Source organism: Poecilia formosa, unplaced genomic scaffold (genome assembly GCF_000485575.1).
Source record: "Poecilia formosa unplaced genomic scaffold, Poecilia_formosa-5.1.2 Scaffold13, whole genome shotgun sequence".
In the NCBI taxonomy this organism is placed as follows: domain Eukaryota; kingdom Metazoa; phylum Chordata; class Actinopteri; order Cyprinodontiformes; family Poeciliidae; genus Poecilia; species Poecilia formosa.
In genome coordinates this window covers 1793287-1815182 of record NW_006799952.1, presented here as the reverse complement: position 1 = coordinate 1815182, position 21896 = coordinate 1793287, and the positions used below count along the sequence as shown (strand labels likewise).

The window sequence follows — 21896 nt, the reverse complement described above, 5'->3', positions numbered from 1 at the left end:
ACATTTACATCTACCACAAAATGCATCTATTATGTATAGAAACTTAGCTTACAACATGCTGGAATTAAAAGGCAATCATTGTTTATTTATTTATTTATTAAAGATCAACAGATTAACAAAAGATTCAACAGCAGTTTATCATCAAATTAGAATGACATGCATGAACAAGTATATCCACTCTTTTAGATTTGAATAACGCAGGGAAATTGGTGTTAAAAGCGGAAACACTGCGTCATGTGACTCCATTCTCGTTTCCCGCCTGTATTAGTTCTTGATGACTTATTTAGTCCACGGAATAAAACGCGGAGTGAGACCTCTGCTCCCTAAAACTTAGACTCCATGCAGATTTCCTTTTCTGCGTGTGGCTGAGAGGAAGACAGACTAATTTAAAATAAGTAAACCCGATTCTGCTGACCCGACCGCCACAGGTGACGGAGTTCCACTGTGGATTTTAGCGTCACAGCCGCTGAGCCAGCTTCCGTTTGGTTGTTAAAGCATTCTGGCTGAAGCAGCTCAGTCTGCCTGCATCTCTCGTCGAGCAATCTGGAGACAGGCAGGTAACTCCTTGTAACACCGCAGTGGGGAAAAAAACAAAACAAAAAAAAAAACAAGCTATGATTGGTCTAGGTTTCAATCCCTGTTTACCTTTTTAAAGTATTTCAGCACCATCTTACCGAAGAATGGTGAAATATTGTATTCAATAGGATTTTTCTCCAGTTCCTTATTGTCGTTTTTTTAAGCATTAACTTAAATATACTTATTGTTTATCTGTACTGCAGTTCATAGGGGCGACCAAAAACATTTTGCTGTTACAGTTATACCCTTACAGCTAAAAGTGTTTGCTGAATCGTCAATAAATCTGTGATGTGCTCTGTGGACAGGACACGACATGTTTTTGTATAATTTAAAGTGACTCAAAGCACAGAAGGTCTGAACTGCAGCTTTCAAAAGTTCTTCATTTGAAAAAAGGGTAATTATCAAACAAACTGTATGTCTCTGCACAGACAGACAAATATAAATTAATTTGTGGGGCAGGTTTATCAGAGTAGTTTGGAAAAGAATTGAAATTCCCCCCAAAATATGGAGAAAACAAAAGTATGGAAAAATATTAGTGTTTTCTCGATTTTTTTTTCCCCCAATGTTTTTCTTTTGTCCTTCCTTCCTTGTATTCTTTTTTTCTCTTCCTCATGTCCTTGCTTTATGTTGGCTTACTTTCATTGTCTCTTGCCCTCTGTTTTACTATCTTTGTTGGATGCATGTTTTCTTTCTCCCTCCTATATTTTTTCTTGTGCCTGTATTCATTCACTTTTTGTCTTCTATCCTTCCTTTGTACTTCCTCTTCCTTCCTTGTGTTTACTTCCTTTTGCCTCTTCTGCCCTTTTTGTGTCTTTTCCGTCCTTGCTTCCTTATATCCTTCCTTCTTGCCCCCAGCCGTCTCCACCTACAATGATCCACCCAAGAAATTTAAATAATTCAAGGCACTACAACGATAACGCTCTCTTTGGGATTAATAAAATATTTTTAAATTTAATGGTGAACATCGACCAGAATTTATCATTAGAGATGGCAAGTTAACTGATAGTTAGCAGTAAACTCACTTATGGCTAACAATCTAATACAAGCCGGCCATTGTGTGGTCAGTAAATTACTTTATGTTGTTGTTAGTTTTATTTATGTATTTGAATAAATGTTCTTCGTGTTTTTTTTTCATGTTAGGCTTCCTCAGAATTGAACAGTTTTTATGTAATGACCTTAAACTACCAGCAGGTGTCAGTGTGGGCTTACACTGCAGACACTCGGCATGTTTTTGTTTTGGATCTAGAAAAGTTTTACACATTTATAATATTGAGACATGGTTGAATATTTTAATTGGTAATAACTCATGTACTGCTTGCTTACATTTTATTTCTAAAAAAAAAAAAACCTCATGTTAGTTGCAGAAATGCAGCATTTTAATTCTCCAAGTGAAGATTTTTCCCTTCACATATGTTTGTAGGTAAACAGGAAAAGTGTGTAGTTTTTTTTAAAAGAATATCATCATAAACATCACTTCTACTCTTTATCTTCTGCAACAAGATCGACTGGATAATTACTGGTCAAACGTACTTAAAGTTGGAATTTGCTAAAAAAAAAAAAAAAAAAAAAGTTTATTCTCTTGTCTTATACCTTCAGAGAATTGACATTGATTTCTGATATGTTATTAATTAAGTGCCAGTGTGTCTTTTGAGGGGCAACAAGACAAGTCATTACTTAGCCATCGACCCACTGGGCCAGTTTAACCCCGCCGCCACCCACCATCCTCTGTGTGTGAGCAAACAACATCCTAACACAAATTAGGACTCAGCGCTTTGTGTCAATAGAGAGGCCAACAAAGATGCTACACAGAGTGATATGTCATTAGTGAGCAGGTGGGGAGGGAGAACACAGAGCCGTTGCCTCTTCAGCAAAGTAATGAAGAGCTTTCCATGGCGACCAGGCTGCCGGTCGTTGTCCCCCGGGCTGGGGGTACAGGGGAGATCAAAGTTGGCCGTCCTCGACTCCTCTGTGAGTGGAGGGTTAAATGCTGGGGTTGCAGCAGAAAAGCACCTCATTAAACTTAGCCAAACCTGCTTTAAGATGCAGCTGAGCGGGGCTCACAGACTCCAGCTCCACATTTTAGCTGTTTATCTCTCTTAAACTTTCTGCAACAAGTTGCAGAAAGTGGAATCTGAGTAAAGTTACACTAAAATCATCCTTGTAATGACCTTACAAGGATGATTTTTTTTTTTTTCCATCAAAATAATGAGGGTTCATCTGAAAATATTGTATGAGTTTATGGGGTAGGAGTTCATAAGTTTCTTTCTTCTTCCTACTCCTTTTTGAGCAAGTTAAGAGTATTGTACAAAAATATGTCTTTTGCTTTCCTTGTTCATGTGTGTAATTTTATACTTCTGTCATGTTCGAAATAAATAAATAAAAATAATCCTTAAAAAATGACATGAATGTTCAGCGCTTTACAAAGTGAAGGCCACCAGCGACGTTCTGCCAAACATACAACAGAAAGTTAAAAAAAAAAACAGTTGTCAAACCAGTCTTGACCATCCATCCATCATTTGCTTGCATTTACCAAAACTGAAAACAATTTTTTGTAGGTATCAACAAATGACGTATTCTTTAAATTTTGTTTTGAGTTTAATAAAAATCAGATAGCATTGAGGGATAATGGGAATTATCTTGTGATTCTTTAATTTCTGTTAAAAACTGTGGGGTTTTTCAAAGGGAAAAGAAAACGAACGGTTTAATGGCCACTAAAAGTCTGACTTGTTCATCTCCTAAATTTCATCTGCATAAAAAGATGGTATGATAAAATCAGTTGTGATGAATTGATTTATTAAAAGGATTAATCAGTTTAGTAGTTGATTAATCCTTAACTGGAGGACACATATTCTAAAATGTGCCATTTCCTGAAAGAACAACACAGAGCAGGGATTTAAGTCAAACCTGTTCAAATATATATATATTTTGCATTTAAGATAAGTCTGTAAATCTGTTCCACCCATAACTTCTCACTTGCCTAGTTTTAGCTTCATCTGCGTCAAATTCTGCAATAAAATGTTTATTTTCTCAATAGGAATTGAATTATTAGTTTTTTGCATCTTTTAATATTTTTCTACTATTTTAATAAAAAGGTCTTAAGTGGATAAATGAAAAATCTGCAGGATGTGAAAATTTTCTCCTTTTTTCTTACCACTTCATCGTCAGAATAATAGCTAATAGTAATCAATTGCTAAAATAATTGTTTTTTCCTCTGCATGCAGTGTTAATAATTATACTTCTGAATGTCTTTTAGGCAAACACATCAGTATTTGCTCATAGTGTTCTCCGGTTTCACCCTGTTAGCTGTGTCTTTGTTGCTTTAGCACCAACTTGTTGCCCACTTTTCTTGCCGGCTTCTAGCCTTTAGTCTGAGCCTCCAGCATTTTGAAAGGATTATCAGACAGCATGACTTTTTAGTGGAGGAGATGGGGTGGGGCAGTTTTGAAGGTGATCACTGAGGTGTTCCCAGTGTTGTGAGGCGCTCTTAATTAGATAACTGTATCCCCTCGTATGAGCAGCCGCTATGCTGGTGGTCCTGTTATGGGACACGCAGATTTTCGATCTGGGAGATCTGCGAGAGCAAGTAGTGTGAAAGGGCAAGCAAGGAGGGGGGGGAGGGGGCGGGCGGCTTCTAAATCCGCATAATGCCCTTTGTCATTTATACAAGGATTTATTTGTCATCAAAGAATAATAACAGCGTCTACAGACATTTAGAGATTTATCTAATAAAATGGAAGCATTTCAGAGATTCTGAACAATTATATTTACAAAAAAAATAAAAAATTACTTTTGTGCTCGTGCAAACTAAAAGAAATTCAACTTACCCAACTGCGACCATACTTGGAAAGGGTATTTGTCCTGTTAAGATGCTGTGTGATGGTAGCTCTCACCATCTGTGAGAAACCTTAATAACTGGGCCTGTGATTTATTGCCTGTACTCAGCAGTGTCTTTTTGAGAGCAGACCAGACAAAAGCAGAGACCCTCACCCTCCTACTGTTTTTAATAGTTCTGTAGGATGTGAAGGGGCTGGAGGGGGCTCTAGTAACGCAGGGGCTTCAGTCTTAAAGGAGGAAAAAGATTGAGGACCTTAAATGAAAGTAGTGAATTGGGATGGTTGTCTCTTTTATTTCTTAAACGTGAGATTTATCTGTTTTAAGCTCAATAAATAACTTTCTAAAAACTGAGCTTGATATAATTAAATTAGGGTTTTCTAGTATTGAGGCTTTTATCTAGTAGACTTTTCACATCCCTTAACTTGGTCTAGATTTTCTATTCTAAAATGGCTTTATCGGCGTTGGGTTAAAATGTTGTTAAAGCGTCTTTGGGAGCAATTCCAACCTCGAGTCTTCTTGGGTTTGTCTCTACAAGCTTTGCAAACCTGTAGATCTTCTTAAGCTGTCAGGCTAAATGGGAACAGTCAGTAGACGGCCATTTTAGCTCTTTCCAGAGAATTGTATTCAAGTCCAGGCTCTGACTGGCCCACACAACTCAAATATGTCCAGTCTGCTTTGTCACCTTTGCTCTGTGCTTGAGGTCATTATCATAACAGAAGATTAATCATCGCCTTAGTTTTCTTGACAAATCTCTGTTGTTAGCCGCTAATCACCAAAATTAATCACCAAACTCTTGGGCTGGCCGATGTTGCTGATAATCGTATCATGATATATGGTACTAGTACTAGACAGTGACTATTGTTCTCCATACATGACACCTTTTTTAGTTCATCACATCAGACAAATTTGACTTTTTAGGGTCCTTCCATTTCTATGGTGTTTAGCGACATTTCAGACAAAATATTAGTATCGGCTAAAATCGGAATCTGCTGCTCAGGCTTTTTTTAAGATTGGTAATCTGGGATCGGCCAAAAAAACCACGATCGGTACACCCCTACTCTTAATCTTTTCTGATCTTTTATGGCTTGTCTCCTTTAAGGTGGATGTAGAAGGAAGTTTGTTTCATGAAAGCTTAATTTGTTGAAACCCTTTTGGCCACTTCTTTGTCGTCTCTGCCGGATTGCTCAGCCTTTCCGACTTTCTTTAAAAGCATGGAATAGTTTTAGGTGACCCTTCTCCCTCCTCCTAGGGCTCCGTCCTTATTGAAGCTCGCCTATGTATCATTTATCTCCTCTGTCCCCGCCACCCTCAGCTGGTTTTCTCAACGTCATTGTGGGGCCGTAAGGGCGCCTTTTCCCCGCTCACCCAGCTGGGTTTGTTGACTTTTATCAACTTCTCTCTTTTTCCTCATCCCACCCCTGTTTTTAACTCTCATCCCTCCCCTTCACCTCTCGGCGCTACGCTCCGCTTTCCCTGAACAGTAAAGCTGCCACAGCTGTGGACTGTATTAGCATAGCAGCTATGGAGAGAATGGGGAGCGGAGGGGGCTAAATATATTGCAGCCATTAGCTTTTGTTCGGCTGTTGACAGTTTTAAAACATTTCAGCTTCCCCTCTGTGTAAAGAGACTCGGGAGAAAAGGATGTCGGGATGATTTCAGTGTAACAGCTTTTTAAATACAAGACGAGGAAGAGGAGGGAGAGGAGGAATGGCAACTGAAAAATAAATGACTGAAAACATCTTGTATCTAATAAGCCTGTTAGGTTATTAAAGTGAGTCAAAAAACCTTTTTAATTCAAGTTCGTTTGGGAAATAAAATGTCAAGTGTAATCTTTGAGTCTTGCTTTGCCTTCTGGATCAGAACTTGTGTGTTTAGCCGCATTTCTTTCCAAGACAAAAACATTGAAGTAAATTGTCCTGCCATTTTGTTTGTGTGCGCTCTTGGTTTTTACTTTCCATAGAAAGTACTACTGACCTGGTGCTTATGTGTTAAGCTGCAGCAGAGCTATTGTTGCTATAAATTTGCACATTTTTTTTTTCTTGGAGGAGACTTTTTGGGGGGTTTTCTCATAGAAAGCATTCTTGCTTTTTGTGTTGCTCTGTCTCCTTGGTGAGAATCAGATCAAGTTTATTTGTGTAGCACATTTGAGAACAGCTGTGGTTGGACAAAGTTCTTCACCCAAAAAGCAACAAATAATAATTCTAACATAAAACCAAATGCACAGAATGACAGAAGAACAAACGTTAAGAAGTCCAACAAATTATTCTCTGAAGAAGAACGACTCTCAGAGATATTGCTTGGATTAAATGTGTGTGATTTTTAACATTTTTTATTTATTTTTTCCTTTCATCCGATATATATCAAGCCAACTCTTTTGTGTGAAGTTGTTTTTCTCTTCTGGACAAATCAACCAAGAGAGCTTTTGATGCCATCATTAAGTTGTACTCGTTTTCTACTAGCGCAGTGCTAATTTCTTTAGCTGGGTCTCTTTCCTGAATAAACTGTAGACTCAGATCTGAACGGGATTGAGTTCAGATTAACTGAATATTAATTGGGAATTGGGTTTCTTAAAAGTGAAAGTAGCTAGACGTAACATTGGTTGTGAATCTGTAATGTATAAAGGAACTGAATGGAAACTAGAACTGCCTGTTGTTCTTACGTTTTACCAGGTGTTGGAATGAACAGGTCCAGGTCCAGTAGGGATAGAAAAGTTCCCCAGCCTCCGGGCACCAGGTCAACCCGCAGCTCCAGCTCCCAGGCCAGGCATCCAGGACCTGCAGAACCCCAGGACTCGTGGCAGGGTCCGTATGGAAAGCAACGAAGGAAGCAGCCTGACTCGGCTCTGGCTCAGGACCTCAGCCTGATGAGTGTGAGCAGACCGGACTCTGCAAGGTGAAAACATGCTACCTGCAGCCACATGCTTTGAAAGTAGAACTAACAGAATAGGAGTAATACTGGATTTATTCCCCCTTAATTTTTGTCGCGGTACTAAAATAAGAATAAGGCCTGTCAGTGTTTTTGTAAATTACACCTGGACCTTTTTGTTTTTCCAACAGTAAAGGAACGATGTCTGCAGCTGGCAGTGTTCCCATGCAGGTCTGTCCGTCCTCTGAGTCCACATCTGACCAGATCGTTCCATCTTCATTCCCGGTGAAGTCCTCTTCTTCCCGGAGCGGCCTGTTGTCGGTGGCTCGGCTTGTGAAACTGGGCCGCTGTAAAAACATACTGGTGGTTGTAGGAGCAGGAATCAGCACGCCCAGTGGCATCCCAGACTTCCGGTCCGTATCTCTTTTATTTTCTGTTTCTGATTAATGACTTCACTCCTCGTCAGTGTGGTCTCACTCGCTGTGGAGTTTTTTTTTTTATTTTTTAATCTTGTTTTTTTATTTGTACTTTGTTTCTTTGGATTACTGCCATGACATGTCTTAACGAGAGCTCTACGTTGTCTCCAGGACTCCAGGAACGGGTCTCTATGCCAACCTGGAGAAGTACAACATCCCTTACCCTGAGGCCATTTTCAACATCGACTACTTCTCCAACGACCCCCAGCCTTTCTTCTCCTTGGCCAAGGCTCTGTATCCTGGCTGCCACCGTCCCAACTACATCCACTACTTCATCCGCATGCTCCACCACAAAGGTCTGCTGCTCCGGCTGTACACCCAGAACATCGATGGGCTGGAGAAAGGCGAGTTAGGACACAGACAAACATCCAAATGTCTACCGCAGCGTTCCAACGCCGTCTCAGACTTCATTTATGCTTTTGTTGTCCATCCCACCTTCCATTCTTCTTTCCATCTTTCCTCTTTTCAATTTATTTTCACAATTGTCCTTTTGTGCTTTTATTCCTCCTTCCTTTCTTCCTCATAGAGTCTGTGGTTTTCCCTAATTCTATATTTCAAGCCAAAACATTTCATAACCTCATGTACCTAAACTTTAACTAGGACCTTCATCACTTCAGTAAATATATTTAATGAGGTACATAAAAATGAAAAATAACTTTAAGAAATACAGCTCATTATAACTACCAGTTATAATTTACATACTTGATGAATAAATTCCTTTTAGGTATTCAATGTTTTTATGTTTGGCGTCATTTAAATATATTGAATTAATAAATGTACAACATTATTTAAACAGGTTTATAAATTATTAAAAACATTATTAAAGAGGTTTTTTGTTTAAAAGCTAAAATGTATACCATTAGTTTCACATTTTCTTAATCATTTCAAGTTTAAGTTGTAATTTGTCATGAATTAATAGAAACTGTCATTAGAGACTCAGATATGGAGGTTCAGACACTGCTTTGACTTTATAAACATGGAAATTTATGGAAGAAGTAGTTTTTTGAAACTACTGAGATTTGTTTATAAAACAATAACTCAGTAAAGGTGATTTTAAAAAAACAACGTATTAATTTGAACTGCTTTCTCCTGTCTCTTGACTTGATTTTCTGCCTTGGTCTCAGTAATTTAAAGTGCCGTTCCTCTCCTCAGTGTGCGGCATCCCTGAAGACAAACTCGTGGAGGCCCACGGTAGTTTTACCACAGCTTCCTGCCACCTGTGCTACACGCCGTATCCTGCCGAGGAGGCTAAAGTACGTCGAGTCCACAACCTGCCAAACGCTGTCCGCTGCTTTATTCGGCCTTGTGATGTTTTCTTTTGTGTTTCGCAGGTTGCTATAATGACTGACAACATCCCCACCTGCTCCTTCTGCGCCGCTACTGTCAAACCTGACGTTGTGTTTTTTGGAGAAGACCTCCCAGAGAAATATTTTCTCCACACGAAAGACTTCCCCAAAGCAGACCTGCTCATCATTATGGGGACTTCTTTAAAGGTGAGCTTTAACTTGATTCGTAAAATCAGAATCGCATCCCTGTAGCGTCTGATCTTTAATAAAGTTTTTTGTTTTCAGATCGAGCCTTTTGCTAGCCTAGTGAATACGGTGCGCTCCACTGTGCCTCGTCTGCTCCTGAACCGGCATGCTGTGGGCCCCTTCGAGAGGGTCCCGCTGCGGAGAGGGGACCACATGGAGCTGGGGGATCTGGCAGACTCGGTCAGGAGGTTCGCAGAGATCCTTGGCTGGAGCGGTGAAATCGAAGAAATGATGAGGACTCAGGAAAAGTCGGTGAGTTGGTCAGGACACACAGCATCAGCAAAAAGTTGATTTATTTCATTAAATGAATTCAAAAGTCTTTTAAATAGATTGATTGCACAATCAGATAGACATCAAGTTTTATTTCTGTTAACTTAGATTATTATGGCCAATGAAAAACCTGGAATTCAGTTTCTAAGAAATAAGCAATGGTGAATTAAATGTCTGCTCACAGAACTCATATGTGTGTTTCAATACAGCTATTTAAATGCAATGCTGATTTAAACCCTACTTCCAACCCCTCTTGGCTTTGTAAATCTTTGTTTACAAAGTCTTTGGTTGGTAGTTTGGATATTGACTGAAGGTTTTCACTCTTCTTTCTACAGTTTTTTTTTCTATTTGCGTTTTGCAGGATTTTGCTTTATTCTGTTGCTTCAGTTGACTTCAAACGCTTCTGCAGTTTTCACCTAAACATTCACACTGCATTTTTCTCAAGCTCTAAAGCATGCTGGACAGCGGGACCAGGTTTCAAAACCGTTGTCATAGAAAGTCTTAAGTCGTGAAGTTGAACAGCTAAAAGCCTCCCTCTGCCTACATATCCCAGAATGCTGTGCGGCTCAGTGAATACTTTACCTTCCTAAAATAATGGCCTGAAGCATCTTTTGGCAATTAAATGAGGTGATATTTTTTCTTCTTCTGGTCAAAGTCACATTTGACTAAAATTGACATAACCCTTTATTTTAGGAAGGTGATGATTTTGAATATTGACAATTCTGAGACATTATCTATTGATATTATTGATTTATCGTTCAGCTCCGATGCCCAACAATAAAGATCAACCAAAGGCTTAAATTAAAGCAACCTGTGTTTCCTCAAAGCAGCACCAGAACCACTCTAATGCAAAAATTAATGGAAAATGCCAACAATTTTTTTTATTTTTTTTATTAGAAACCCCTTAATGATGGGCCTTTACTGTAACAAATAAATGTTATCCATAATTAATCAATATAAGTTTCACTTTTTAATATAGTTTACGTGATTATTTGAGATGAAGTCCTTCTTGCAGGGCATCCCTCCTGTGGTAACCAATGGATCATCATCATCATCAGAGACTGAAGACATGCAGACATCCAGACCAGGCGCTGAAGGAAGCTGCAGCGAGGACACCGACTCAGAAACGGACAGCAAAAGCTCTGCGTCTTCCAGAGCAAGCAAATAACTCCTCAGCCTGTAATACAACAGTTCAGGAGAAATTCATTTCAGCTGCTCTGTAAATATGCAGGTTGTTTTGCTTCACATCTGTCATAGTCAATGTGAAGTGTTTGTTTTGTTTATATGTAGATATAAGGTGGTTAATCTAGTTTCCATCCAGAACACTAGTAAATATTCCCCAAAGTGATTTTATATGTCTGAGGCTAATAAAGTTGTTTTATCTCAATCATGCACTGTTCAATATTTAATAAATGCTTCTCTTTGCAAAGGAGACGGTGTTGTTCTTCACTTTTATTAACTTTTCAGTGGAAAAGCCTCACAAAATAAGTAGTGCTGCCTATAGTACACACACAAAAAAAGTGCAAACAAGATATTCTTCCCACGTTCATGCAAATTTATAAAGGATCCCAGGATTTATGTGTTGGAAAAATAACATAGCATAACTTACAAGCACAAAGGAAAGTCTGAACAGTTTAAATACAAAAACATAATGGTAAGAAAATACAACAAAAATCTGACGAGGCTTAAAAGCATTTCAGTTACAGTAAAATCTTTAGGAACTGGACTTGTTGCTGTACCAACAGTTTACTATAAATTTATAAGAGCAGTCGGCCTTACACACAAAGATTTGTATAAAATTCTACATTGTCCATCAGGGGCAAAAATATTTATCATCATGCAGATTTGGCAAAAAAAAAAAAAAGTAAATGGATTAAAAACAATCATTGTAGTTTCCATATTTCATGGTCTTAAAATCCACATGAGGTGTTTCAGCAACTACATATCAAGTTGCTTTTTCTGTTCCTCTAAGCTTCTTAAAAAAAAATGAATGTCTGTTGGCTAACAAGCCTGAATTTAAAAAGTTTCAGTGGTCACAACGTGCCTGTGGACAGGCGGCGACATTTAAAACCAAAGGAGGGGTTTAACTGTCCAGTGTTTAATTAAAAATGTACCAGAACATAAATGTGAGGAACCAAACAAAAGGAATGATTATTTTATTTTTAAGACTTTAAACCTTGGCATCTGTGTTCACTATAAAAAAAAAAAAAAAAGATCCAGCAAGAATTTAAGTTTCATAACTTAAGGATGCAACAGGTAACCAACCATAAAGGCCTCAAATGAACTCTGAGTAACAGCAGGAGCCTTCAGGACCAACTCTTCCTACTTCCATCCGTCCAACGCCTGTGTCTGCTAACGGTGAAGGCAACGGTGCATTTCACATTATAGTTAAATACTTTAATTATAATGCTTCAATCTGATCGTTTATTGTATCTTTTCTGAAAAGCCTTGATTGAATTCCAATAGTTAAAAACCTAATGTCATTTCAGAGGACAAGAAGAATCTGGAAAATAAGCTTAATTTGTAGTCGTGGCAGAGAAGGTCTGAAATGGAGGAGGAGGCTAAAATCTGATCTTCTCTGCAAACTTTCAGTCCCTGTCAAGTCATTCATTTAAAAGATATCACTTTAGATGTATTCCATTGAGTTTGTATCAAAGTAGACACCCATACAACACAATGTGCCTCGCAAAAGTATTTATACCCTTGAAAGTCTATTTTTTTTGTTACATCACAACACAAAATAGTGCATAACTGTGAGGTTTAGGGAAAAGGGTACTTTCTTTTATAAATACAAATCTGATTAAAGTGGCACTCTGCCTCCATCATTTGGAAACCCTAAGAGTTTAACATTCCCCAATCCCCAAAGAAGTGGCGATTTCATGCTGTGCAGATGCTATTCTGTTCAGTCAGAGCTGACGGTAAATCCTGTTTGAAGGCGACCAGAACTTCCCCCCTCAAAGTTAGACATCGACCCTAAACATACAGATGATGGTCAAAGCTGGTAAATACACCACAAGACTTCACAACTGTAAGTGAAGCAAAAAAAAAAGTTTTAGAAAGTATTAACCAGTTGGGGTTTGACACAAAACCACTTCAGATTTTAAGTTGCATTTTTAAATCCCATCTTTGCTTCAACTTTGGAGTTGTGCTCTACTTTGTGTCGGTCTATCACGTAAAATAGATTTAAGTTCTGACAAAAGAACAGACTTTAAGGGGTGCGAGTACTTTTGCAAGAAATTAATAACCGTGTAAGAAGCAGAAAAATGACGCCTGACAGACTTAAAGGCGTGCTCCATGTTTTCCATCGTTAACATGCCTAACTATGTGCCAGAGGTTCAGTATCTTACACTTAAACTCATCACAGTCACTCTCCCAGCTCAATCCACAATGAACTACTTCCTCCTCTCTTATCACACAGGTTGGTGACAAGCTGGACTTTATGGGTCATCACTGGAGGCCAGGATGGTTTTTTTTTTTTTTACATCATATCATGTACATGTAATGTGAAATGTGTAAGTGCAGCATGTCACAGTTCAGTTTCACTAGCTCTACAATTGGGACGCAGATCTGGAAACCGCGGCCCAGACGTGCGGCGCACTAGTCAGAGTCTGTATCAGAGTTTTCTTCTGGTCGACAGATGAGCGTCTCTTCCAGAGGCGCCAACGTCCCGTCCGGCCTGACGCCCATCGGCCGGATCACGTTCTGCCTGTGGAGAGGAAGAAACGAGAAGAATCAGAGGACTGAGAAATCTGAAACTCTGCTCAGGCTTCTTTGTGTCTCTGGACAGACTTAACGAGGGCCTTGAATTTGTCCTTATTCATACACAAACTGGAGGACCCTCATCCAAACCCCCTCTCCTCACCCGTTCAACGACAATCGGCCCTGTCTGACCGTCGTTCTCTCCCTCCTCCTCTTCCTCTCCCTTCCTGTGGCAGTTTAATTACAGGATCAGTGCTCAAACTAATCTCCTCAAAGCCAACACTGGCCCTTTATCCTAATCCAATTATACCTGCACTGTGTGTGTGTGTGTGTGTGTGTGTGTGCGTCACTGCTTCGTCCAAGATGATCCATCAACAGTTTAAAAAAGGATCCTCAAACGTTAATTTGACAGATTTATACACAAAAGACAGATTCCTGAAAGTAAATTTGATTTAGTGTGGGAAACGCATGAGGATAGGGTCGTAAAATTAAAAATAACTAAATAAATCACCTCCAGCCTTAATAAAAACAAACATTTAACATCATTGCTCCTAATTAGACCCAAAAATATCTCCTCTCCCTCCTTCTCGGAAGTGATGGAGGGCCCGGCAGGTGTAAACGGGTCGGGGTGTGTGTCCTAATTAGACGCTGTCAGTAGAGCACATTCCTGCCGGCCGCTGAGCAATCTCCTTAGCACCTGTGCTGATGGAAGAGCACCTCTCTCTTTCCTCGGAAGGAGAAGAAAGACGATGCGGCCTCAGAGGAGGAATCTTCTCATTCTGGCTGCACGTGTCTCATTATGGCCCCGCGGCCAACAATGACGAGGTCGCCTCCCTTATGTCGCCGTTTTTATTCAGCCGTGTCTCTTCCTCTTCATCCACGTTCCACCCAAATTGGTTCGTCTAGTTTACGCCTGTGTGCCGGTTCGCTCCTCATCTGGCCAGCGCCTCCAACACGAGTTGGGACGCGTGGTAAAAAATAAAAAAAAACAACTTCAATGAGGAACATAAAGGAAGCGGAGCCAACAAGCCGACTGCGTTTGCCAATTAGGTGATAATTAATGTGGAGGTAATGATGCTGCAGCGACGCGCGGCTCCAGCTCCTATTTTCTGCCGCTGAATGTGACGGCTGCCAGTCAGAGGCTAATTGAAGACTCGCGTGGCGGAGGGAGATTCTTCCCGTGATGAACTGGTTGGCCGGGAGAAAGCTCACAGTCACCTTTTAGCAGGTAACATTAGCCTCCGCTCGCTAATGAAAAGGTCAACTCAAACGCAGCAGAAGCCTGGAGCTTTTCAAACAACTCCTCCAAAACAGACTCAGCCGATCAGCCGAGAAGAGGAACATCGGTCGTCCCTCCTCATGCGCCTCTCTCTCTCCTTTGTGTCGAAATGTTCTTTTGAATTTCAGTAGTTTAAATGTGGTTTCTGCAGAAAATGTTTACATGGAGGCTAAATTTCCCCAATTAAAAACTTGTTTTTTTTTTCATATTTACTCAAACTATAGGCCATCGAGCAAACTGGTTAAAAACTTACAGCTATTTTCATCAGAAATGAAGCTTGTTAAGGCATGAAAATGTTGAATGTTGGCACCAACATTTAACACAGGAGCACTTAGAAATCGACTGGTGATCCTCAGCACATCACGATCCTACTTGACTTCTATTGTTTCACCTCTCCTTCACAACGCTTCAGAGGTGAAACATTTTCAAGAGACAAGAGAAGAGGTCCAGCTGCCTTCACTTCAGCACCACGAATCAACTCAAGTTGTTGGTTTTATTTCAAAATCATGTGAACTACCTGAGCACTACCAGCTCCTGCCGACAAAACCTGAATGAACTATGTTACAGAGCTCAGGTGTAGCCATTTATAGCATTAATAATTTACGTCAGAGGAAGCAGAGGCATGAGGGAAGCTGTGCTTTGTGTGGCATGTTGAGAATGTTAAAGGTCATGGAAGAGAAACGGAGAGCAAGAGATTTAGCAGATAACAGGAAGGCCGAACATGGCACAGCGAAGTTGGTCTGTTTTAACCTTTTAGCTTTTGCTTTTTGTCTGCTGTTTTATTAATGAGCTAATTGCTCATTTGAGCTCTTAAAGACGGTTTAAAATATCTGTAAAACAGATTTAGAGGCACTGCTCTCTCACAGCAGCATTCCTCACCTCTTCTACAGATTTAAATAACTACTGTAGTTATTTATGCTAGATTTATTATGTTTCGATTGAAGGCTTTCTGTCTTCTCATATTTAAGGGAATGCGAACGGGCTGAAATCAAAATCAGCAGGTCAAATATTTACAAAAATTATCATTATTAATTAGCATTTATGGGAAGCTTCTATTCATGGTAAAGGAGAATTTTACCTGATTACATCAGCTTACTTACTAAGCTGAAGCACTGCAAGAGAAAAATATCTCATCTAATATTGCATCCAATTCTGCTGACTCGTTTTCTCCACAGACAATGCAGGAGCTAAAGAGTTAAACTGAGTCAAACTGGTGGGAGGAGAAACAAAAACAATATTTTCTGATGTCCTGAACAATAACTGGCTCTCCAGGTAAAATATATAAAAAGCCTTAAAGTAACATAAGTTCACAATAAAAACATTTTTGAAATAATTCTTAACATCCTGGTGCAACTTTTCATCAGTACTATGGCCTCCAGAGCTCACTAGATCTCCATAGCAACTCTACATTTTAGGGACTTTGTACATATCTCCATCAGCCATCTGTATCCTGTATCCTGTTTTTTAAACGAAGCTTTTAGCAGCGCTAAATCCCCGTTTTGCTTCAGAGTCTCACCTTGACAGCTTGTCAAACATGTTGGCCAGTTTCTCAGCTTCATACTCCTTCTGCTCCTCCGTCATCTCCTCGATGGGGTTCGGCATCGGCTCCTCCACATGACCAGTAATGGGGTTAATGCTGGAAATATAAACATTAAAAAGGCCTAATCTACATCTGCAAACTACTTTCTCGGTATGACGCGAGCCCGAGAAACTCACAAAGGTTTGGCGGATTTATACTCATCCGTGTCCGAGTCTTCATCTTCAGAGTACTCCGTCTCTCCTCTCCCGCCGGCCAGAAGCCCCCGAGCCACCAGGAGTCCGGCTGCGTTTCCGTATCCCGTGTACTTCAAAAGATTGTCCACTGAAAGGTGACGTCACACATACGAACTGATTAATATTTCAAAAACTGAAACCAGGCATAAATGTCACAGCCGCAGCCCGACGCATCTCGCTCGTCTTCACTCACCGCTTTCTTTGCAGAGGACAAACAGGAACTCTGCGGCCGTCTGCTTCACGCCCATGTCCACGTGCGTCATGAGGCGAACCAGCTTGTTCCTGATGGTGGTGCCCACCTCGGGTCTGTTCTTCACGTCCTTCAGCGGAGGAAGTACCTACAACGCACAACAGTTTGTACGCAACATTGCCAAAGAATCCTCAGCAGATATAAAGGTCAACACTGGCTGCTTCTGATTGGTTTGCAGTAAGAGGGAAGCAATGAATTAGATTGATTATGATTAACTGATTATCGAAATAACCGTCAACTGATTTAGTTATCAAAAAAATCGTTAAATGAGCATATAGACTCTTAAAATGAGGGCATTATTTTAAAGAACTACACAATCAGAGCAATAATTAAGCAAAAACTGTACAAAAATATATAGATGTTGCATTTAAGATGAAAAACCATCTTTCTACCCAAAACTTCTCCAGTGGCTTAGTTTTAGCTTCACCTCCTTTAAATTTAACACAAAATAAACTCCATTAAGCATCGTTTTCTATCCAAGTTTTAATTGGTCACTCAAAAGCATAATCATCAGATGAGCCGTAAGTTCAGCAGAAAGGGCCGAGCTTTTCACATGTTGATGTTAGAAGTATTTTTTAGCTGCAGACGGTACAAATGATCAAGTGTTCACCAAAGTAATACTATGTTATTGTATTGTAGGCAATAAAATGTTTATTTTCTTATTTAAAAAATGAACTGAAGTGTTTATTTGCATTTTATATGCGTTTTTAATATTGTATAAAATAAGTTTAAGTAATGAAAAATCTGCAGCATAAGGCCAATTTTTAAAGATCTAATTAATTGATTGTAATCAACAGAACATTCAACTACTAGGATAATGGTTAGCTGCAGCCCCTGTTTGCAGCATTACCTGAGTTTTGATGTATCTGCGGATCTCTCTGTGGCACCTGGATCCCTCGGTTAACAGGCTGAGCACTGGAGTCAGACCCTCTTTGTAGTTGGAGCCCTTTGTGAAGCGACACGAGACGGCAAACGAGTCACATCACAGACTGAAAGAAACTGCGTGTCTTACCATCGTAATAGACACAAAATAATTGAAATTTATTTTTGCCAACTGTTATAGAAACTACAGCTGGGATCATTGCAACTTTGTTGACCAAGAGACCAAATAAATGTTTTTGAACAATGTTCTTTTAATTTAAAAGTCTGGACCCTAATCCTAATCCTGCTTACTTTAGATGGAACTAAAGTTACAAAACCAGACAGCTGTGCAGCCGTTAGCGGTCAAAGAGCAACATAATGGACGCAACCACAACAGGCTTATGAAGCAATTTAATGCAGTTAGCTGGAAATGTCTAATGTCTTCAACAAACTGCATCTGGTCAACAAGCAGCCAGATCAGAGGAATATTACTGTGTGCAGGAATAACTTCATATCTGTGCGTTTCTTTGCAGGAAGCAATTATGATTAAATATGTAACAGAATCAATGTTTTGTCACAGCTGGGAACAATTAAGCAATTAACAATGCTCTGTTAATTGCACATCCAACTTACCATCTTAGATCTCATTGCAAAAAGTTAATATTAGTGAGTTTTTCAGACATGTAAACTGTAAAAATGACCCTCACCAGAGCCCTCCCCTCGTTGCTCCTAAAGACCATCTTTACCTTGTCGATTCTCCTCTCCATGAAGTCCAGCAACACCTGAACTGCTTCCATGTTTTTCCCTCCGTACTCCTCCACGCCTCCCTGGACCGGCACATCGATCAGCACATCCAGGCAGGAAGCAGGCAGGTTGTTCAGCAGGTTGATGGTGTGGCTGAAGCAGGAACACGAAACAGCATTTTTACAGCAAGATTATAAAAGTAAAATCAGACAATTATTAAGTGAATAATCTTTTCTTTTTTCTTTTTTTTTAATAAGATGATGGTTTGGGTTGGGTTTGTCCTGTTCTTAGCAGCCGTTTGGTCCTTTTAACAGATTCCTACCTGTGAACTTCTTCTGTTTTCTCCTCTGTCTCTGTTTTCAGCATCAACAGATGACGCAGGATAGCAGCTAGGAGTCGGAACTGGTGGTTGTCCTCCTGTAAAAACGCAAAAAGAGAAAAAATTGCATAATTAAAACCTAAAAAAACTGATAATAATAAGAAGAATGTAAAAGATTCTTATTGGAAAGTGAAACAAGATGCAACAAGTGGTATCAAGAAATGTTAAAATTAAAATTGGCTTCATTAAAAATGTTCTTGCCAAAACGCCACAAAAGTGAGAAACTGGAAAATGTATCTGTAGCTTTTAGTGTAGCGATTTGAACAGAAACCCAGATGTTGACCCTTGTACCGAAACTGCGAATCAAAGTCATGGCATGCTCACCTCGTTCCGACTTTCTGAGAGAGTGAGGTTGAACAAGGCTTTAAGGGCTTCCATGGCTCGCTCGTTGTTCTCTGTGGGCAGGGGCAGAGCCTGCGGGTCTGGTCGAGCCGCCTCATAGGTGCCGACCCAGCGAACGTCCAGAGTGTGCTCCAGAACCTCCGACAGCAGTCTCACAGCGTGACAGTCTTTCCTGAGTATTCCCCTCAGATCAGGGCGCAGGGCGGACAGCAGGAAGAAGAGGCGCAGGACAAACAGGCCCACCTCGTGTTGCCACGTACGGGCGAAGCGCAGGCTGGCACAGAGGCCGTGAACCAGCTGGATGTCCACACACACCTGCTGAGCCGCAGCACTGTTGTACACAACGTTGCAAAGGCACTTCAGGGCCTCCACCACCACCCTCTTCTCCTCCTCAGACTGTAAAGCATCCTGAGTGGTTTCCTGTTTATCCTCGCCTTCCTGTCCGGTACGCAGCATCGCTAACCCCGTCAGAACCAGCATGCCCTCCCTGGTGGCTACAGGCCCCAGCACACACTTGTCTCTGGACAGGATGCGGAGTGTTTCCAGACACGTCTTCTGGCAGCTGGGCCGCACCTGTCTCCCAAGAACCGTCAGCACACTCTGACAGAGTTTCTGAATTACAAGATAGACAGGGAGGAAGAATGTCACCGCTGTACAAGATTATCGAGTAATAACATGCGCCGGCGGGATCTACTCACACTCCGCAGGGCTTCTTCTTTTTGGTTAAACGTGAAGGTCTGAGTGTTCTGAAATTAAAAAAGGTTTTATTTCTCTTCACTTATATTTGAGAATTCAATGACTCTGCAATATATCATCATTGCTTCTTAATTTCCCCTTTACTGCCTGTCCAAAATGCTGCTGCCGGAGTCCAGACCAAAACCAGGAAAATGGATCAAATCCCTGTTCTGGCTGCCTGATCATACCCTGATCATGCACAAATGGCATTAATTGAAGTCTTCTTGGTCTTGGGATTAAACGTATTTCTGAGTTCAGATGTGTGTTCTCAATGTTGGCACCAAAAATAAACAAGGAGTCAGACTTTGATTTCCGTCTTTTTTCAGCTCTGGATCAAACTCCCTAAAAACCTGAACTAAGCAGAAACTGTTGGCTCCTATAAATAAAGACTGAACACTGTATTGACGACAGCAGCTTTTCCACCAAGGTTACAAAATGCTGTAAGTTTATTTCTAACCATGACTTAACTTTTTTTTTTAGCTTTTTTTTAGTTAGCTTTTTAGCATTTTCTTTGAATATGTCGTTTCAGTTTTTACTGTTGTTGTTGTTTTGATCTGTTACCTTGTTATTTATGAGCTGTATTGAACGTAAACAGTACTCCTGACAGAGATTTGCATTAGAAACATAAAGTCGCTCATCTTGTCGGCGGGCAGCATATCGACTACAACTGGGTTGTTGTTGTTGTCGTTGTTTTTTTTTGTTTCTTTTTAGCATTTTTCTGTTCATTTTGTTCGTTCCCAAACACGATGCGGTCTGAGTAAAGATTAAAAGTCATTTGACAGACCACACGTCACATCTCTGCTCAGCTAGCAACTCAACATGTAAAGCTAACTCAAAGCTAGCTCGCCAACTAGCTTTAGCTGCTTGTTTGCTTTGGTTGAATAACATCTGACCAAGCCGCTGGCTCACCTCTTCACTGTACCGACGTAAAAGCTTCTCCGTGTCCTCTTCGTTAGCACTTTCAAGCTGGGACAGGATGCCGTTAAGATCCATGATGTGGAGACTGTGTGAAACACGGACAGCTAGCTAGGTTGGGACGTTGCCAGTGCTAGCTGTCAGGCTAAGGTGGTGTCATAGAGCCGCTGAGAGCAGGGAGACTCCCCTGACTGCCTCCACCTGCAGCCTCAGTCACACTGCTGCAAGAAACTGCACGCCGTTAAACAGTCTGCTAACTGATTTAATATTAATTTATATTTAAAAAAATGTGTATTTTTTTAAAAATTATTTTTATACATATTTTAGATTTTATTGATTTCAACGCCTTTGAGCTTTCTGGTAGTTTTTAATGTAATTTTTAAGCTTTTGAGATACTAACCAGGTTCTCCTAGTTGTAGAAATAACACCTTGTTGCCATTGTTATGTATCATATCAACTGTCAGAAAGTGAAGAGCAAAAAACTTTGCTGCCATAAGCAACGCAATGATAGAATGGTACCTGAATATCAAGAGCAAAGTGTGAGGTGAAACACACACAGGTTAATAAGACAATGGTAAATGGAAAAACTAGAGTTTTGACAATAATACAAGTCACGACTTTTGCAGATATGAAAAATAGTACATTTAAAAAAATACAAGTATTAAGAGATGAGTGTAACTGTTGTTGAAAAATAGGTAATTTACAATAAACAATATAAAATAAGCAGGAATGCTAAACTTTATGTGCTTTGATGGGAGCTGAGATAATGTTCCTTTAATGTAGCAGCTCTGAAGTCACACAAATGAATGAAATAGGTGAAGATCGTCTTTCATTCTAGAAACTTTTAAGAAGTGATTGTTTATGGAAGCTACATTTTAATGTGTTTCGGTTGTTTTTACTGCACTATAATTTATTACGTTTAAAAGAAATGTTCATGTTTATTCTTTATTTTTCCCTCTGGGTGGATGATGTCATCAGCTACATCCTGCACTGGGAATTTCTGGATGCACCTTGAGAATCAGGTTCCTAGATTTCCTTATTTTTATGTCACTTCCAAGACTTTGCCTTTGGTGACAACGTGGTTCTCACAGCTGCCAGACGAGATGGCGTAAAGATCTCAGCAGAACACGGCGGATATTGCTGTTGACATTAAGGTCAGGTGATTATATTACAATGAAGGGCCAACATCTTTATTTTCTTCTTTGCAGCAAACAAGTCAGCTGCGTTCAATGTCTCGGCAGTGAGTCCTGCAGGATTTCAGAGATGTAGCACAGAGGATTCACTCTGATGTATAAAGAAACGCAGTCAGGGGTAAGAGGTTAAAGGTTGTGGGACTAAGATGCAATGACCTCAGCACAGCAGGACA

At 40.1% G+C, this 21896-nt stretch overlaps 2 protein-coding genes across 3 annotated transcripts; one reads left to right on the top strand and one right to left on the bottom strand.

The window, feature by feature from the left end:
• Positions 1-300: 300 nt before the first annotated feature.
• Positions 301-10985, top strand: LOC103133698 (NAD-dependent protein deacetylase sirtuin-3). 2 transcript variants are annotated; one of them, XM_007545558.2, is made up of 8 exons: positions 301-553; positions 7080-7302; positions 7467-7688; positions 7863-8095; positions 8904-9004; positions 9083-9244; positions 9323-9535; positions 10569-10985. In XM_007545558.2, the coding sequence occupies exons 2-8, from the start codon at positions 7088-7090 to the stop codon at positions 10719-10721; spliced, it is 1299 nt and encodes a 432-aa protein (XP_007545620.1). In that variant the 5' UTR covers positions 301-553; positions 7080-7087; the 3' UTR covers positions 10722-10985. The 2 variants fall into 2 exon arrangements, with proteins under 2 accessions (XP_007545620.1, XP_007545619.1); XM_007545557.2 differs by having other exon boundaries at positions 302-557.
• A 102-nt stretch (positions 10986-11087) lies between these two features.
• ric8b (RIC8 guanine nucleotide exchange factor B) lies at positions 11088-20764 on the bottom strand. Its single transcript, XM_007545553.2, has 10 exons — positions 20525-20764; positions 19579-19626; positions 18863-19492; positions 18482-18576; positions 18162-18312; positions 17405-17500; positions 16498-16642; positions 16248-16392; positions 16048-16167; positions 11088-13259 (listed from the first exon to the last, which is right to left on the bottom strand). The coding sequence occupies exons 1-10, from the start codon at positions 20606-20608 to the stop codon at positions 13151-13153; spliced, it is 1623 nt and encodes a 540-aa protein (XP_007545615.1). The 5' UTR covers positions 20609-20764; the 3' UTR covers positions 11088-13150.
• Positions 20765-21896: the final 1132 nt, after the last annotated feature.